At 43.2% G+C, this 17,437-nt stretch overlaps 2 protein-coding genes across 5 annotated transcripts in view; one reads left to right on the top strand and one right to left on the bottom strand.

Annotated features, from left to right (window-relative positions):
* Positions 1–2,805, top strand: part of LOC124462196 (LHFPL tetraspan subfamily member 4 protein-like) — a 6,673-nt gene extending 3,868 nt beyond the window's left edge. Inside the window, exons 2-4 of the mRNA XM_047013793.1 lie at positions 1,361–1,597; positions 2,099–2,115; positions 2,700–2,805. Coding sequence (XP_046869749.1) covers positions 1,361–1,597; positions 2,099–2,115; positions 2,700–2,753 — 308 coding nt within the window. The 3' untranslated portion in view covers positions 2,754–2,805. The remainder of the gene's footprint in view (positions 1–1,360; positions 1,598–2,098; positions 2,116–2,699) is intronic.
* Positions 2,806–5,780: 2,975 nt separating this feature from the next.
* On the bottom strand, positions 5,781–11,604 carry LOC124462197 (butyrophilin subfamily 1 member A1-like). Of its 4 annotated transcripts, none has more exons than XM_047013795.1 (11): positions 11,434–11,603; positions 10,942–11,042; positions 10,480–10,827; positions 10,096–10,377; positions 9,692–9,808; positions 9,242–9,262; positions 8,907–8,927; positions 8,451–8,471; positions 8,300–8,326; positions 8,125–8,151; positions 5,781–7,298 (listed from the first exon to the last, which is right to left on the bottom strand). In XM_047013795.1, exons 2-11 carry the CDS (start codon positions 11,021–11,023, stop codon positions 6,448–6,450), a joined length of 1,797 nt encoding a protein of 598 aa, XP_046869751.1. In that variant the 5' UTR covers positions 11,024–11,042; positions 11,434–11,603; the 3' UTR covers positions 5,781–6,447. The 4 variants fall into 4 exon arrangements, with proteins under 4 accessions (XP_046869751.1, XP_046869750.1, XP_046869752.1 ...); XM_047013794.1 differs by having other exon boundaries at positions 10,942–11,010; XM_047013796.1 differs by lacking the exon at positions 9,692–9,808 and having other exon boundaries at positions 5,782–7,298; positions 10,942–11,010.
* Positions 11,605–17,437: the final 5,833 nt, after the last annotated feature.

Here is a 17,437-nt window from a genome sequence, read left to right as displayed (position 1 = left end):
ATCTAGCCCCAGGTTGTGTAGTGCCCTAGTAAAGTCCAGCCCCCGCCCTGGCCCCGGCCCCAGCCCTCTCCCCAGCCCTCTCCCCAGCCCTCTCCCCAGCCCTCTCCCCAGCCCTCTCCCCAGCCCTCTCCCCAGCCCTCTCCCCAGCCCTCTCCCCAGCCCTCTCCCCAGTCCTCTCCCCAGTCCTCTCCCCAGCCCTCTCCCCAGCCCTCTCCCCAGCCCCAGTCCTCTCCCCAGCCCTCTCCCCAGCCCTCTCCCCAGCCCTCTCCCCAGCCCTCTCCCCAGTCCTCTCCCCAGCCCTCTCCCCAGCCCTCTCCCCAGCCCTCTCCCCAGCCCTCTCCCCAGCCCTCTCCCCAGCCCTCTCCCCAGCCCTCTCCCTCTCCCCAGCCCCAACCTCAGCCCTCTCCCCAACTAATCAAAATACAGGAATTATAAGGATATTCTCTTTCTCTGTAGTGTGTTTCTGTCTCTCTCCCAGCTTGTCTCTCTAGCTCTATCCACCAAGCTCTATCTCTCTCTCTCTCTGCCAATGTCTCTCTACTTCTCTCTCTCTCTACCTTTCCAACTCTGTCTCCCTCTCAATCCGTTTCTTTAGCTCACACTCTCTATTTCTCTGTATCCATCTCTTTCCATCCCGCTCCCTCGATCTGTCTGTCTGTCTCCCAGATCATCTCCCTAGCTCTTTGAAGTACTCTCCAGAAACAGATCACATCTCCAGCAGGGGAGGGAAACGGACGACAACTTCAAAGTGTTTCTTCTTCTTCTTCTCAGAGAACACAAATATTTTTAGACAGCTGGTTTTGAAACTGTGTGTGTGGGAGGGGGGCGGGGGGGGGGGGGGGGGGGGTGTGACAGGGGGTGTGGGGGGGGAGAGGGGGTGAGGGTGAGGAGAGGGGTGAGAGGTGGTTATAGATCAAAGTGCATAGATCGGCCCCATCTTGTTTTGTCCATTTTTCCACTAGAGAAAGCCTTCACTGTTCCACACATCCTGTTGTGGATCAACAGAGAGGACATGACCATCTGAGCGTGGCTAACATCCCTGCTCTCCAGACATGTTAGTCACTAACACACAGTCATGTGACCAATATGCTGCACTGAGCTTCACCGGGGCTGAAAAAAGATACAACACGGCTAACCTCTCTCTCTCTCTGTGTCTCTCTCTGTGTCTCTCTCTGTGTCTCTCTCTCTGTCTCTCTCTGTCTCTCTCTGTCTCTCACTCACTCACTCTCTCACTCTCTCTGCTTTATTATATCCTGGTTGTAGATGTCCTGCCCCATTTCAATCAGAGCTCAGTTTATAACGTTGTATATTTTTATCTATCTGCCCACCCCCTACCCCCCCCCCCCCCCATTTCCCCCAGCGGTGTGCCTGGTGCTGGGCTGTGTGATCTTCCCAGACGGCTGGGACGCGGAGGTGGTGAGGGACCTGTGTGGGGAGCTGACAGGCCGGTACAGCCTGGGCGCCTGCTCCGTGCGCTGGGCCTACATCCTGGCCATCATGGGTATCCTGGATGCCCTCATTCTCTCCTTCCTGGCCTTCGTCCTGGGAAACAGGCAGAACCAGGACCTCTACCTGGACCACCTACAGAACAGCAAAGGTATGGGGAGGGGGATGGTGGTGGGTGGGGGAAGGAGGGAGGAAGAGGGGAGAGTCAGGTGGCTGAGCGTTTAAGGAATCGGGCTATTAATCAGATGGTTGCCAGTTTGATTCCCGGCCATGCCAAATGACGTTGTGTCCTTGGGCAAGGCACTTCACCCTACTTGCCTCGGGGGAATGTCCCTGTACTTACTGTAAGTCGCTCAGGATAAGAGCGTTTGCTAAATGACTAAATGTACATTTAAATGAGAGGGAGGGAGGGGAATATAAAGAGTAGAAAAGGAAAAAAAATAAGCGACAAAGAGTAGAGGATGAGGGATACTATTCAGTTTTGGATTTAACAGCCTCCTATTTTTATAAAACATTGTCCAAGGCAAGATCACCTTAAATTAAAACATTACACAACCTACCAGGCATCTATCAAGTTATATGTTGAAAATATTAAACATGTGAATTGTGAGTTAGTTGTTCTTGCACCAATTTGTGGACTATGTTCTTGCAGATTTCACTGTCTCCAGGGTAAGTTTTCTGGGAATTTAACTTTGTGGTGATTGTGAAGTGTACTGTGCATTCTGGTGTCATGTGATGTTGTTGCAGTGTAATGTGTTGTGCTAAAGTGTTCCCCGTGATGGTGTGTTTTGTAAACAGTTTTGTGTGTATTGTAATGTTTTGTGGGAATGTGCATTAGGTGTAAAATCATTGCGTACACTCCTCTCCAGTAGACAGATTGTTGGCTGTTAGCTCGGCCAAAGAGTATAGAAGAACAATATGTTATTTGGCTAGGTTGAGAAAACGATTTCATCACAACGCGGAAGTTCGGATTTCATGGGACCAGCGCTAACTCGTCACGGCAACAGAACCGTACATTAGCTAAAAGCTAATGGTAGCTAACTGTTGGTACAAGTACAGTAAAAAATCGCTTTATTGTGAACCAAATCCTCTAATACGACTCATGAAATTGAATTATCTAATCATCATCATCAAAAATATATATTTCTAATAATCAAAATATAAATATGTAAATAAATACAAATGTATCTAATCATTTAAATACTCCGAAGTCCAAACAGCAGTTACAGTTTCCTCCACTGTGTCGTCTGCAGATTGAAATCCGGGACAGACGAGATCCCAGGTATGGACTCCAGCGCCTCCACTGAAGCTGCCTGCTGGAACTCCCTCTCTCCTCCCTTTCTCTCCTCACCTCCTCCTCCCCTCCTCTCCTCCTCCCCTCCTCTCCCCTCCCCTCCTCTCCTCCCCTCCCTTTCTCTCCTCCCCTCCTCTCCCCTCCCCTCCTCTCCTCTCCTCTCCCCCTCCTCCCCTACTTTCCTCCCCTCTCTCTTCTGTGATCATAATTGCAAGATCAGCTATATTTTGCAAATAAGGGTGTATGTGTGTATGTCTGGACTCAGTGTGTGAATTCAAATGTCTGATTTTGACTCACTGTATAGTAAACACTAGTGTGTGTGTGTGTGTGTGTGTGTGTGTGTGTGTGTGTGTGTGTGTGTGTGTGTGTGTGTGTGTGTGTGTGTGTGTGTGTGTATGAGACCAATGATGTTGCCCAGTACTCAGCAGTGAACAGCCCAGATCAGCTTTACAGAACTGCACAGCTCTGGGACATTAAACACAGCTTACATCAATATTCAAACTCATGTAAATACCATCACTGTTGCAACCCCAGCCTGTGTAGTCCTAAACTTTTAAATATTTTCAAAACTTTTCTCAAAGGATCTGTACAAACTTGTTGTTAAACTTGTATAGTGACAACTCCCAACCTCTCTCTGCCTTCTATCCAGGCACCAAAATAAGACCCTGGCATCCATCTAGTTCTTGTTACAAAAAGTAAACCCTTTAGCCTTTCCCAAGCCTGAACAGTCTGCTAGGTCTCCAGTGTTGCTGTTCTCAGCTGGAAACAGCCTGAATAGTCTGCTAGGTCTCCAGTGTTGCTGTTCTCAGCTGGAAACAGCCTGAACAGTCTGCTAGGTCTCCAGTGTTGCTGTTCTCAGCTAGAAACAGTCTGAACAGTCTGCTAGGTCTCCAGTGTTGCTGTTCTCAGCTAGAAACAGTCTGAACAGTCTGCTAGGTCTCCAGTGTTGCTGTTCTCAGCTAGAAACAGCCTGAACAGTCTGCTAGGTCTCCAGTGTTGCTGTTCTCAGCTGGAAACAGTCTGAACAGTCTGCTAGGTCTCCAGTGTTGCTGTTCTCAGCTGGAAACAGCCTGAACAGGTTGCTAGGTCTCCAGTGTTGCTGTTCTCAGCTGGAAACAGCCTGAACAGTCTGCTAGATCTCCAGTGTTGCTGTTCTCAGCTAGAAACAGCCTGAACAGTCTGCTAGATCTCCAGTGTTGCTGTTCTCAGCTAGAAACAGCCCGGACAGGTAGAGATAGAAGAGGGTGAGGGGGACCGTTTCACGACACCAAGCAGCCGTTGCCAGGAACAACGCTTTACTGTAATGATGACTAGCCTTGCCAACGACTGACTGACCTTGACACCAGCCCTGCGGTGAAGCTCTTCTTTGGTCTGGCGGTCGATGTTTGTGTTGGGGGTTTGATCCAGGGATGTAGTCTAGTATGAAACTGAGGCCATACTGTCAGCGTGTGACCCCATCCTTATCAATGCTCAGTTCATAGACATATTTTACAGAAGTCAATACTGTACATTCGATAGTAATTGACTTCAGGAAATGACATAGGAAATGACACAGCATGATGTGGTGGGTGGATCCCATGCTTGCGTATGGTGTAGACCACACCTCTGTGACCCCCACCTGGACCCTTCTGTTAGCCTGGAGCAGGTGCTGGTTCACTATTACTATTAGGAACCAGTACCACAACACCTGTTAGCCTGGATACACACACACACTTATACACCATATATATACACCCCACACACTGATAGACACCCCACACACTCACAATACACCACATATACTTACCACACACACATGCCACTAAAACATATACACAAACACAGACACCACATACACGTACACACACCACACACACTCCTGCCAGCTGTTAGTTTACTACCAAACACTCAGGAAGAAGCTCTGCCCAGACCACAGCCTGGACACCAGGGCTGACGACAAATATATTTGAAATCCGTCTATTTAGAGTTTAATCCAAAATATCCCGTTTTATGATCCAGTACCTTGTTCAACTAACCTTTGAAATACTTCAGTTAAAGGTTTGGGTATGGAGTGATGTTCTTGTTACACACCTGGGTCAAATACTGTTTCAAATGAGATTTGAACCCAAACCCTGCTGTTGGAGCACTAACACAGTGTGTGAAGGAGACTCACTCTCATCTAGGGGCAACACTCAGTCAATCACAGGGTCGGAGCATGACGAGACTGGCCTGAGAGTTTAAAGGTCAAAGATCATAAGCCTAAAAACGTTGGTTCAGGGATCAAGTCGTTCGGACCGGTAGGGGTCATTGGTCCTAAGATTTACTGAGTAGCTTTGTGAATTCTAGTGTTGGTCTAAATCAGCACATAGAGATTCGTCGTCACGCCGACCTGAGGTGGGCCAAACATCCCTGTCGATATGAGAGGAAAACCAACCTGGGGAAAAGTCCGTTTGTATAAAGGAAGTGCTGTGTGTTGTTGTTCTCCATGTGTTGGTTCTCAGTTTGCGTTGGTTCGTTTGTGTTCCGTCCCCGATTCAAGTGTTTATTATCATTATTGATTACTTTAAATGTATTGATTAGATCGGCAGAAAATGTCTAAAGAAAACCCTGCTGATAACTGCTTCAGCTCAAGATACCGTCAGACACATTGATAAACTTGATTGTCTGAACTCTCAGTTATTGATATATTATTGATCAAGTGAGAAGCAAGAGGAAGGGTCAAAGTTTGTAGCACCTAATTTCATGAGACTAATGCTTTAATTTGTTTGGATGGTGGGGTGGGGGGTACTCTCTAAAATATATATTTTAACTGCTTTTTAAATGTTGTTGAGAATCACATGATGATTTAACTGCTTAAAAAGACTGAACTGGTTGAAAAATAAAGAGTTTTACTTAAGAATGAGTTTAGTCTTAAATATCTCTACTCGGATTATTCTGTAAAAAAAAAAAATATGTCACTGAAACTTTGTGTCGTGTTTTTATTTGTATGTTTTTTTTGCAAATATTTTTTCATCCATTAAACTTTTTTTCACACTCAAACGCATTTTCATTTTTTATTTTTTTGTAAACATTTTATTTAAATTGATTTAGTCAACCTTTCAAAACTTTTTTTTCACACGTAGTGAAATAAGAGGAGCGAGGAGGAACAAAGAAGCCTGGCAGAGTACAGAGTATAGTCAAATATAGTAGAGTACAGTAAAGTGGAGTATAGTAGAGTCCTCATCAAGTACATTGAAGCAAACCTTATATATATTTTTTTTTTTCTTTTTTGAAAATATTTTTTCAACCTTCCAAACTTTTTCTCCCGAACCTTATTTTGTTTTGAATATTTAGTAAACCTTTTAAAACGTTTTTTTCCCAAAACCAAAAAAAAAAACATATATGGTACATGATCCATACAATACAGTTCATGATCCATACAGTACTATACATGATCTATACAGTACTGTATGGGAGCTGTAAGAAAATTATTCTTAAACCATAGAATAAAGTGAAAATACAAACACTATACATTTATCAACAGAAATGTAACATTCATCCTCCATAAATGAAACCATGTATATAAAACATGAGGATGGTTTGGACAGGATAGAGTAGAGACCCAGGAGGAGGGAACGTGGTCTTTACATTCATGTATTTACTAACACACTGTCCTGCTAACAAGCTCTAACACACTGACCTGCTAACAAGCTCTAACACACTGACCTGCTAACAAGCTCTAACACACATCACACTTTATAAGAAGCCGACTGCTCCAGTAAACGCACTGACTCGTTTATTTCCTCACTGGATTCAGATTGGTGACCTTGATTCAGTAATGACTGCTGACCTGAATGAGATTCATTTGTTTGAGATTCAGACAGGTGAGCTGAATTAGATTCAACTGCTTGAGATTCAGACAGGTGAGCTGAATCAGATTCAACTGCTTGAGATTCAGACATGTGAGCTGAATCAGATAAATCTGCTTGAGATTCAGACCGGTGAGCTGAATCAGATAAATCTGTATGAGATTCAGACAGGTGAGGGGATTCAGTTTTAACATCGTCTACAGGACAGATAATCAGAGGATCGGAGTTCTCACCAGAGTCATCTGGAAAACCCGGGCTGAAGAATGGATGAAGTTTCTCTTGGAAGCAACAGCCAGTGAAAGAGTAGATATGACACTTGGCCTCCACATTGTAGAAGGACACCGTGCACTCCTCATAGTCCACAAACACCCCCACCTTCTGGGGCTCCTGGCTCAGGTGGAGGTGGAAAAGGATGTCAGTCGTAGCCTGGTATTTACCTTTCCTCCGTCTAATAGTCCAGTATCCTTTATCCGATCTCAGAAAAACTTCCCCAACCCTCTGGCAGGTCTCTTTAGCTACTCCTAAATGCCACTCAGTCTTGTTATTGACCTGCACCTCATAGTAGAACTTCCCTGAGGAGAAGCCCTGTCTTCCAAGGACATCAGGACATCTGTCATACCTCTTTAGGGTCTTAGGAAGATTCTGTTGTTCAACTCCATATCTCACTTGTTTCCCATCAGCAGACAGGATGAGTCTGGGATGTGCAGTTTCAGGGTCTAGAGTCACTTCCACTGTGGAGAGAAATACACCATGGTGAACACATGAACACAGACATCACATCTACAAACATACACTATGAACACTATTATACACCTAGAAACATACACTATGAACACATGAACACTATTATACACCTAGAAAAATACACTATGAACACATGAACACCCTCAAACAGTTTTGAGGGGAAACCGGTTGGAAATCGAAAGCATACAAATGCCTTGTAGAAGAAGATTACTTAAATGTACAGTACGTTACCACAGTAGACGTAAAACGTGAGTCCACAAGCGCGTTGTCTTTATAAGATCCAAGATGGGCAGGATTGTCAATGAGTCATGTGATTGTCAATGAGTCATATGACAGTAATCGGGCGAAGCAGGTTCATGCAGGAGACTTAGAGACTCATGTGACGTTACTCCGCATCACTGTCACATTCCGCAGGCTGACCTTCCTGCTAACAGCAGGACGGTCTACTTAAGACCAGGTACTGCCCCACACTCCGTCATTGCTCAGTGCTGTTCTCTTCCTGCCTCCACCAACCTGGCCTCCACCATTGGTTCTGTGTATCCTCTACCTACAGGGGATTCTGTATCGAGCTCTCTGCCACAAAGTCGAGACGGTGTCTCGTTGAGTTACCGGCGGAGAGCCGGTGAGAGCAGAACCATATCACCAAGACCAATATGTGCATTCTCAATAAACATTCTTAAACTACCACTGAGTCTTCCTGCTTGAATCTAATGTTCAGTCTAGTTTGTAGACATCTATGATGTTGTCCTTGACACCAGGTCTCACCTCTGCACACTGAGAATCACTCAGAACACAGACACTGACCACACTGACCTGCATGACGTCTGACGACTTCATAATCTGAAATATAGAGATAGTTTTAATTAGATAGTACATTAGATGGATCCCTACACTGCCAACATAATTACATTGACAGCTGCCTTACTATTTTACACAAACAATATCATTAGTCATTACATTAGACCCCCATCCTGTATATTTCATTTACCTTGGTACCCCTTTGTGTTTACCAGATCTGAGTAAAGAACAAGATGTGTTCAAACACAGCATCAGTAGGAAACAGATCCATATGATTAACGCTGTATTATATAAGAACATTCACACAAACATGATGTTTCCCTTCCAAGGTTTCTACTTACCCAGCTGTCTTGAAAGGTTTTCTGTAAATACAGACAGATGCATGACTGAGGTCACTAGCAGCTTTTCCACAGATCTCAGAGTTACAGCCTGACAATGTTCTGTCCTCACCCACCCGTCCGCAAAATAAGACTTCCCCCCCATTACCCCCTCTCTTCTTACTCAAACACCCAGGTGAACCAGTTAAATACCATAACTTCCTCCACCCCCCACCAGGCGCCCTAATTACCTCAAGCAACCTGTCTCTTACATCAACATATCAAGGTCTTTATCAGTGTTGTAATAATAGCTGAACAAGAAGAGACATTCCTGAACAGTCTCATGTCCTGACAGTGCAGTTAAATCCACTCTGCAGGAATCCTTCTGACAGTTCCACCATGATGCACAGCTGATCTACCATTACAGTGGTGCTTTAACATCATCATACAACGTATAATGTTAAGCAGGATATCACTTACCATTTTTCTTAATGATTTTATCTATGAATGAATTGAGAAGAGAGACAGTGAGAATCAGTCATATGAACACCAGAATCTGATCAAGAACTTGGATCTATACTGAACAGCTGTAAGGGCACCCTACCACTACCTAATCTACTCTAGTGAAAACACAATGTAACAGGGGTTACAAGTTTTTCAAGAAAAGACATTCCTGAACATGCTCCTGTCCTGACAGTGCAGTTAAATCCACTCTGCAGGAATCCTTCTGACAGTTCCACCACGCTGCACAGCTGATCTACCATGACAGTTGTGCTTCAACATCATCATATAGTGATAAACTGGATATCACTTACCCTTCTCATGAATGATTGATGCTGGAAATTAAGACAAAAGAGAGACAGTGAGAACATCAGACATATGAACACCAGAATCTGTATAAGAACTTGGATCTATAGTGACCAGCTGTAAGGACACCCTACCACTACCTACTGTCCCTCTGATGACAACACTAAACAGTCCTGACCCTACTCCTCAGTCAAAAACTACCAGTGTGAACAGTAGGGGGCAGCACAGCACAGAGATATAAGTGGAAAGACTGTAGATTGTAAAAGCTTTCGGTCCTATGTGTGGTCAGACCAGAGATACTGATATGAAGAGATACAGCAGTACATCACTGTTCTTCATTGTTCTTTGTAACAACCATGTACATGTGACAACCCCTTCAACTCTGTATATCATCAAGATATCAAGGTCTTTATCAGTGTTCCAATAACAGCTGAACAAGAAGAGACATTCCACCTTACTTTGATGTCTATTTCTTTTCACCAGGAAACAGATGACCACAGCTAATGCTAAGGTAGAGACACCGAACACCACAGCCAAGACCCACTTCCATGTGTGATCTTGATAAAACAGTGCATCTGAAACATGCATGATTTACGTAAAGTAGAGTTAGATATGAATGACGTGTTTCAGTATGCAGTGCAGCAGCTGCCTTTAAAAAGTATGTACTAACTAACTAGTGTATGTAACATGAATGAGAACTCATGATATTTGGGACATGGTACTTGTATAACCTACCTATACTGCATGACATGGACATAACAACAATGTAGATATTAAATCACTTCCATAGCTGTCTCTCATCAGAAACTCCCACATCTAAAACCTTCTGGATGCTTCTCAGATATGAAGCTGAATAACTCACCAGGAACATAAATCCATGCCGTCCCATCTATCTCCATGTATTTCTGTTGCACTCTACAGTTAAAGCGGTTTCTATCTGTCTTTTGAACAATGACCCTCAGTATGAGTGTGTAGCGACCCACAGAGTCTGTGGTCGTCTCTGGAGGATCAGCAGAGAGTGGGACTCCTTTACTGTTCAGCCACTCCATCTGTGGTTCAGGGTACCAGCCTTGTGTCTCACACACCAGACCCATCCCTGTCCCTCTGTGTCCCTCAATGGAGACCAGTGGATGAGATCCTACAGCTACAAACACACAGATACAGAATCAATCAGGTTTTAGAAGGATAGCCTTAGTTTAGGCACAATCAGCAAGTTACCAAAACTGAACTTTAAAAATAAATTCACCTTTAACATCGACTTTGATGTTCGAATCATCCTGCCAATTCATGGTTGGTGACATAACAGAACAATTGTAACTTCCTTCATCAGTGCCTTTAACCCGGAGCAGCTTCAAGGACACAATGCCTGTCTTCAGTTCCTCTATAAACAGAGCTGTTCTCGTCCTGAAGGATGGATCCTGATTCTCATTGTCATCTCTGCCTTCTCTGTAACGATGGACGAAACGGCCTTGTCTGACCCACTCTACTATCATGTTCTCAGCACTGATCCGGGACTTGATGTAACATGGCAGAATGATTGTTTCACCAACTTCAGCAAGAATTTGATTACGTGGCACAATAATATCAAACCTTCCTAAAAAAAGACAAGAACAGATTAAGGGTTAGTCTCTAATAAAATAGGCTACACTCACAAACTGTACAGATAGCTAGATGATAAAACACGACTCCATGACAATGATTTGTTTACCGCAGTCTGCTGTGTGGAGCAGTAGGAGAATCCCCCAGAACACACAGCCAGGCAGGTTCAGCATCATTCCTGAGGACAACATCCAGAACGTGGAGCACTCGCTATATCAGATATAGAGGAATTCCCCCCCTTCACATTAGTTTTCCTACGCATCTACGTTGTTGTATTAGGAAAAGTTGCACCGACACAGCAGGGGGTCACATGACCCTGGGACATCGCGAAGCTTAAAGGAAAATGCTTCACTTTATTTTTGTATGAGGTAAAGTTGTCTCAACACTATGGTGGGTCACAATGACCCGAAGGCAGCACAAGGGTTAATGGACATGAAATAATGTTGTATTGCAGCCTTGGATCTATGCTGTTAAACAAACACACCTCCAGTATTTGAAAGGAGATCACATCAGACCAGGCTAATTTACTTAATCATAACCTATTCTGAACTGACAGTAAATCCTTCACTCTCCAACATATGAATTAACACCTTCTACTGACCTTTATAAAACTCTGGTTTCCCCATCAGCCTCCTCTCTGTGCTCCAGCAGGTTCTGTATGTGTCTGACAGTAATGCTGACAGTCTGATCACCTGTAGTGCTACCTTGTACTCATCTGATCCCAACATTAAAGACTCCTCTTACTGCTGTTGTTATTGTTACTGTTCATGGAACATACAGTACATATTTGAATGTGTCACACCCTCATACATACACCCACACACACTTCCTTGTTGGACCAGTTGATCTTGTTTGGAGTCTTATTACTGGACGTCACCTGCATCCTGTACAACAAGCACATACACACATTACATTTACATTTGACATTTATTCATTTAATAGACGCTTTTATCCAAAGCTAATTCCAAGAGAGAGCTTTACAAAAGTGCATCAGTCACTGATCATAACACCGAGATATCCCCAAACATTGCGGGTAACCAAAACATAAAGCATTCATGTGAAAAAACCTAAATTGCCAAAGGGAAGAACCATAAGAGCAGAGTGTAGTTAAACAAGTTACAATTACTGTAAACAACATGAACCTCAAAAAAGTGTGTACCTGTAGAAAAGTAAACAGTAAAAATATTTCACACACAAACAACCAGACTACATACAGTACATCACTCAATCGATTGTTATATGTTTATTAATTTTTCACATCTAGTGGGTAGAAACATTCCCTGAACTAGAAGGCAACTGTACAAAGAACAAGAGAGGGAGGAGATGCATGAATCAGTTCTGCAGAGAGAGAGAGACAGAGGGAGAGAGAGAGAGAGGAAGATAGGAGAAGGGGAGAGAGAGAGAGAAGGAGGGGGGGAGGTAGAGAAAGAGGAAGACAGAGAAGAGGAGACAGAAAGAGGAGGGAGAGATACACAGCGAGAGAGGGAAGAATGGCAGAGACAGAAATACACAGAGAAAGTGGGGAGAGAGGAAGAGAGAAAGGGATTGAGAAAAGGTGGGGAGAGAGAACGTAAGAGAGAGAAACAGGAGAGAGGGGAAGAAGAAGAGGACAAGACTGTGACGGAGGTAGAGAGAGAGAGAGAAAGAGAGAGAGGGACAGAGGGGAAAGGAAAAAGGGAGATAAAGAGAGTCTGTGACATTCATTGGGACCTTCTGCAGAAAGTAGAAAGACTTGGACTTGCATCATTTATAAATTATTAAATGTTTACAATGTCATGATGTTTTCTTTTTGTAACTGATTGAATGTATTACTTAGAAAACTGATATGAATCTCTTCTTCTAGAGGCATCTCCACTCCTCAACTGTACACAGCATTCCTGCTGTCTGATGTCTATCAGTCTGTCAGCCTCTTTTCTGTAGAAACCAAGTTCATGTATGAGCAAATGCAGTTGATTTGAACTTGACGCTGCCAGCAGAAATGATGGGTGTTGCCAAGATTTGTAGGTCCCATGACTTATAAGAATGATGGGTAAATATACAGTATTTATTAAACAAACATGGAAAAAACACCCTAAGCTCTACCCTTGTACATTACGTACAATTCCCAATGCAAACATAAACCCCTTGCTGTTTGGAGTGTCATTACAAGAACTGACTTCTGTAAGGGTACCAGCATGCCCTAATAGTAGGGGATAAAGGAAGGAGGGGAGGAGGAAGGGGGTAAGGAAGGAGAGAAGAGAAGGAAACATAGGGGAAGTGAGGAGGGGAGCTATAAGGAGGTAAGATTGGGGAGGGGAGAAGGAGAGACGGGACCACCACCCTTTTGTAACCTTTCTTATACCTCTCTCTCCCTCTCTCTCCCCCTCTGTCTCTCTCTCTCTCTCTCTCTCTCTCCGTGTCTCTTTGTCACCAATATCCGCTACATATCAATTATAAAATGTTTACAAAAGTTTTCTCTTCTCTTTTTGGAAACTAATGGAATGTTTTAAAACTGATATGAATCTCTTATTTCTGAAAAGGCAGCCAGTCACTCCTCAACTGTACTCATCACTCCTGCTCATATGTCTGTCTGTCTGTCAGCCTCTGTTTTGTAGAAACCATGTCATGAATGAGGACATGCAGTTGTTGGGACCATGTCCCTCCCTGTAACAGAAGACAGAGCTAACCTGACCGGTTCAGGTACCAGAGAGGTTGTTTCATCAGATTTGATGAGTAAAGTGTAAATATGTAAAGAAAACCCTCCTGACAACTGCTTCAGCTCAAGATACTGTCAGATACAGATATATTGATAAACTTGATCGTGTGAACTCTCAGTTATTAATATATTATTGATCAAGCAAGAGGAAGAGTCAGTTTGTAGCACCTAATTTCAAGAGACTAATACTTTCATTTATTTGGATGGTGGGGTGGGGGGTATTCTGTAAAATATATATTTTAACTGTGTTTTTAAATGTTGTTGAGAATCACATGGTGATTTAACTGCTTAAACAGACTCTGAAAAGGTTGAACAAATAAAGTTTTACATAAGTTTTACTAGCCTACTGTCTCGTCTGCGACCCAAGACACGCTCGGGGTCTCAAGGTTTCCATAGGCTGCGTGCGCTGAGATCACACGTTTAGTTTTGGGTTGGCTAGAGACTCCTTTGCGAGAATCCAACTACACCCAACCAACCACAGTGTCTCAACGTCACTGGGCTTAATAGTATAACATCAAGGGTTCTTTTATAGCAGCATTAATGTTTTTGGCCTTTTATGACAACATTATAGTTTATCAATCCCTTATTCCTTTGTTTTCCCACTCTGATGAATATTAGTAGTTCCTTATAAATAACCACGATCAAGAGCTTGCTCGCCATTATTCCCCCTCCCCGTTATCCCTGAGAGTCTGAACAGCACAGCACCTATGAGAGAGAGAGCCTGAACAGCACTGCACCTATGAGAGAGAGAGCCTGAACAGCACTGCACCTATGAGAGAGAGAGCCTGAACAGCACTGCACCTATGAAAGAGAGAGAGCCTGAACAGCACTGCACCTATGAAAGAGAGAGAGCCTGAACAGCACCCATGAGAGAGAGCCTGAACAGCACCTATGAGAGAGAGAGCCTGAACAGCACGGCACCTATGAGAGAGAGAGAGCCTGAACAGCACTGCACCTATGAAAGAGAGAGAGCTTGAACAGCACGGCACCTATGAGAGAGAGCCTAAACAGCACTGCACCTATGAGAGAGAGAGAGCCTGAACAGCACTGCACCTATGAAAGAGAGAGAGCCTGAACAGCACTGCACCTATGAGAGAGAGAGTCTGAACAGCACCACACCTTTGAGAGAGAGAGCCTGAACAGCACTGCACCTATGAGAGAGAGAGCCTGAACAGCACGGCACCTATGAGAGAGAGAGCCTGAACAGCACTGCACCTATGAGAGAGAGAGCCTGAACAGCACGGCACCTATGAGAGAGAGAGCCTGAACAGCACAGCACCTATGAAAGAGAGAGAGCCTGAACAGCACCTATGAGAGAGAGCCTGAACAGCACCTATGAGAGAGAGAGCCTGAACAGCACTGCACCTAAGAGAGAGAGAGCCTGAACAGCACTGCACCTATGAGAGAGAGAGCCTGAACAGCACCACACCTGTGAGAGAGAGAGCCTGAACAGCACTGCACCTATGAGAGAGAGAGAGAGAGCCTGAACAGCACCGCACCTATGAGAGAGAGGGCCTGAACAGCACAGCACCTATGAGAGAGAGAGCCTGAACAGCACTACACCTATGAGAGAGAGAGAGAGCCTGAACAGCACCTATGAGAGAGAGAGAGAGCCTGAACAGCAGAGCACCTATGAGAGAGAGAGCCTGAACAACACCGCACCTATGAGAGAGAGAGCCTGAACAGCACTGCACCTATGAGAGAGAGAGAGAGAGAGTCTGAACAGCACTGCACCTATGAGAGAGAGAGCCTGAACAGCACCGCACCTATAAGAGCCTGAACAGTTGAATCTTCAAAACCCTGTTTTGTGTAAATGCCAGTGTAGACAGATTATTTACTTCATGTCAAATTAGCTGGCCACGATTCCCGGAGACTCACCTTGTTCTCGGCGTGTGGCGCTGTGTGTGTCTCTCAGATCCGGGAGGGGGGCTCACAAGGAAGGACGGTCAACGACTGTCTTTTTAAATGTTTATTGTAATATTTAAGTGTATATCAGACGAGAAACTGTATCATATTGACCTACGTATCATTTTTATATGCTTCAATACTGATGACACATTTGTTAATCGGGGAACACTTAAACAACACAATGTAACTCCAAGTCAATCACACTTCTGTCACATCAAACTGGCCACTTAGGAAGCAACACTGACAATCAATTTTACATGCTGTTGTGCAATTCAACTATGTAAAGAAAAAAGTTTTTAATTCGATTATTTCATTCATTCAGATCTAGGGTGTGTTATTTTAGTGTTCCCTCAATTTCTTTATATATTTTTTTTTTACCACATCCTCTGCAAACCGATACATTCTGCTTCAAACTTTTTAGCAGTCAATAGTTATAACTGATCTGTTTAAAATGCACATCTACAAAGTATTTTGAATTCAAGGTAAAACAAAAAAAAGACCTGAAAAGATTTTGCAAGCTATTTCTAACATATGTTAAAACATATGCAAGCCATTTCCTAAAAAAATATTTGCCAATGCACAATTTTATCTACTAACTTAATATGCGTATGCAAGAGATAAAACATTTAAATGCAAAACTTAATATATTTATGCAAACAAATTCTAAAATGTTTTAATGCAAAACTTAATATATGTATGCAAATGAATTCTAAAATGTTTTAATGCAAAACTTAATATATGTATGCAAGCAAATTCAAAAACTTTTATGCAAACCTTGATATACGTATGCAAAAAAGTCAGAAACATCTTTAATGCAAATGTTTTCTAATAAGCATCACTCTTTTTTGGTTTATTCATCATTTCTCCAAAGTCCATTAAAACAAAGGCTCCTTTAGGACCTTCAACAGACGATAAAGGTTAGTAGAGTAGAGTACAGTAGAGTACAGCAGAGTATAGTAGAGTATAGTACTGAAATACTCATCATTGAAGCAAAATCTTTTCTTTAAATCTATTTGGGAAAATCTTTTTTTTAAATCTTTTTGGGAAAATGTTTTTTTTACATTTTGAAACTTTTTCTCCCGAACCTTATTTTGTTTTGAATATTTAGTAAAACTTTTAAAACGTTTTTTTCCCAAAACCAAAAAAAAAAAAACATATATGGTACATGATCCATACAATACAGTTCATGATCCATACAGTACTATACATGATCTATACAATACTGTATGGGAGCTGTAAGAAAATTATTATTAAACCATAGAATAAAGTGAAAATACAAACACTATACATTTATCAACAGAAATGTAACATTCATCCTCCATAAATGAAACCATGTATATAAAACATGAGGATGGTTTGGACAGGATAGAGGTCTGTGATGCAAACACAGTAGAGACCCAGGAGGAGGGAACGTGGTCTTTACATTCATGTATTTACTAACACACTGTCCTGCTAACAAGCTCTAACACACTGTCCTGCTAACAAGCTCTAACACACTGTCCTGCTAACAAGCTCTAACACACTGACCTGCTAACAAGCTCTAACACTGTCCTGCTAACAAGCTCTAAAACACAGTCCGGCTAACAAGCTGTAACACACTGACCTGCTAACAAGCTGTAACACACTGTCCGGCTAACAAGCTGCAACACACTGACCTGCTAACAAGCTGTAACACACTGTCCTGCTAACAAGCTCTAACACACTGTCCTGCTAACAAGCTGTAACACACTGACCTGCTAACAAGCTGTAACACACGGTCCTGCTAACAAGCTCTAACACACTGTCCTGCTAACAAGCTCTAACACACTGACCTGCTAACAAGCTGTAACACACTGTCCTGCTAACAAGCTGTTACACACTGACATGCTAACAAGCTCTAACACTGACCTGCTAACAAGCTGTTACACACTGTCCTGCTAACAAGCTCTAACACACTGTCCTGCTAACAAGCTCTAACAAACATCACACTTTATAAGAAGCCGACTGCTCCAGTAAAGACACT

The sequence above is a fragment of the Hypomesus transpacificus genome, unplaced genomic scaffold (genome assembly GCF_021917145.1).
Source record: "Hypomesus transpacificus isolate Combined female unplaced genomic scaffold, fHypTra1 scaffold_203, whole genome shotgun sequence".
Taxonomy (NCBI): domain Eukaryota; kingdom Metazoa; phylum Chordata; class Actinopteri; order Osmeriformes; family Osmeridae; genus Hypomesus; species Hypomesus transpacificus.
Note: the sequence above shows the minus strand (reverse complement) of the source record. Positions and strands in the feature narration are given on the sequence as shown.

Excerpts from the sequence above, each read along its gene's own strand:
- LOC124462197 (XM_047013794.1), bottom strand. The coding sequence starts at position 11,560 with ATGTTGGGATCAGATGAGTACAAGGTAGCACTACAGGTGATCAGACTG. Across the intron at positions 11,011-11,433 it reads GAAACCAGAGTTTTATAAAG|GAATGATGCTGAACCTGCCT; the intron begins GTCAGTAGAAGG and ends TGTTGTCCTCAG. Across the intron at positions 9,809-10,095 it reads GGCATGGATTTATGTTCCTG|ATGCACTGTTTTATCAAGAT; the intron begins GTGAGTTATTCA and ends TGCATGTTTCAG.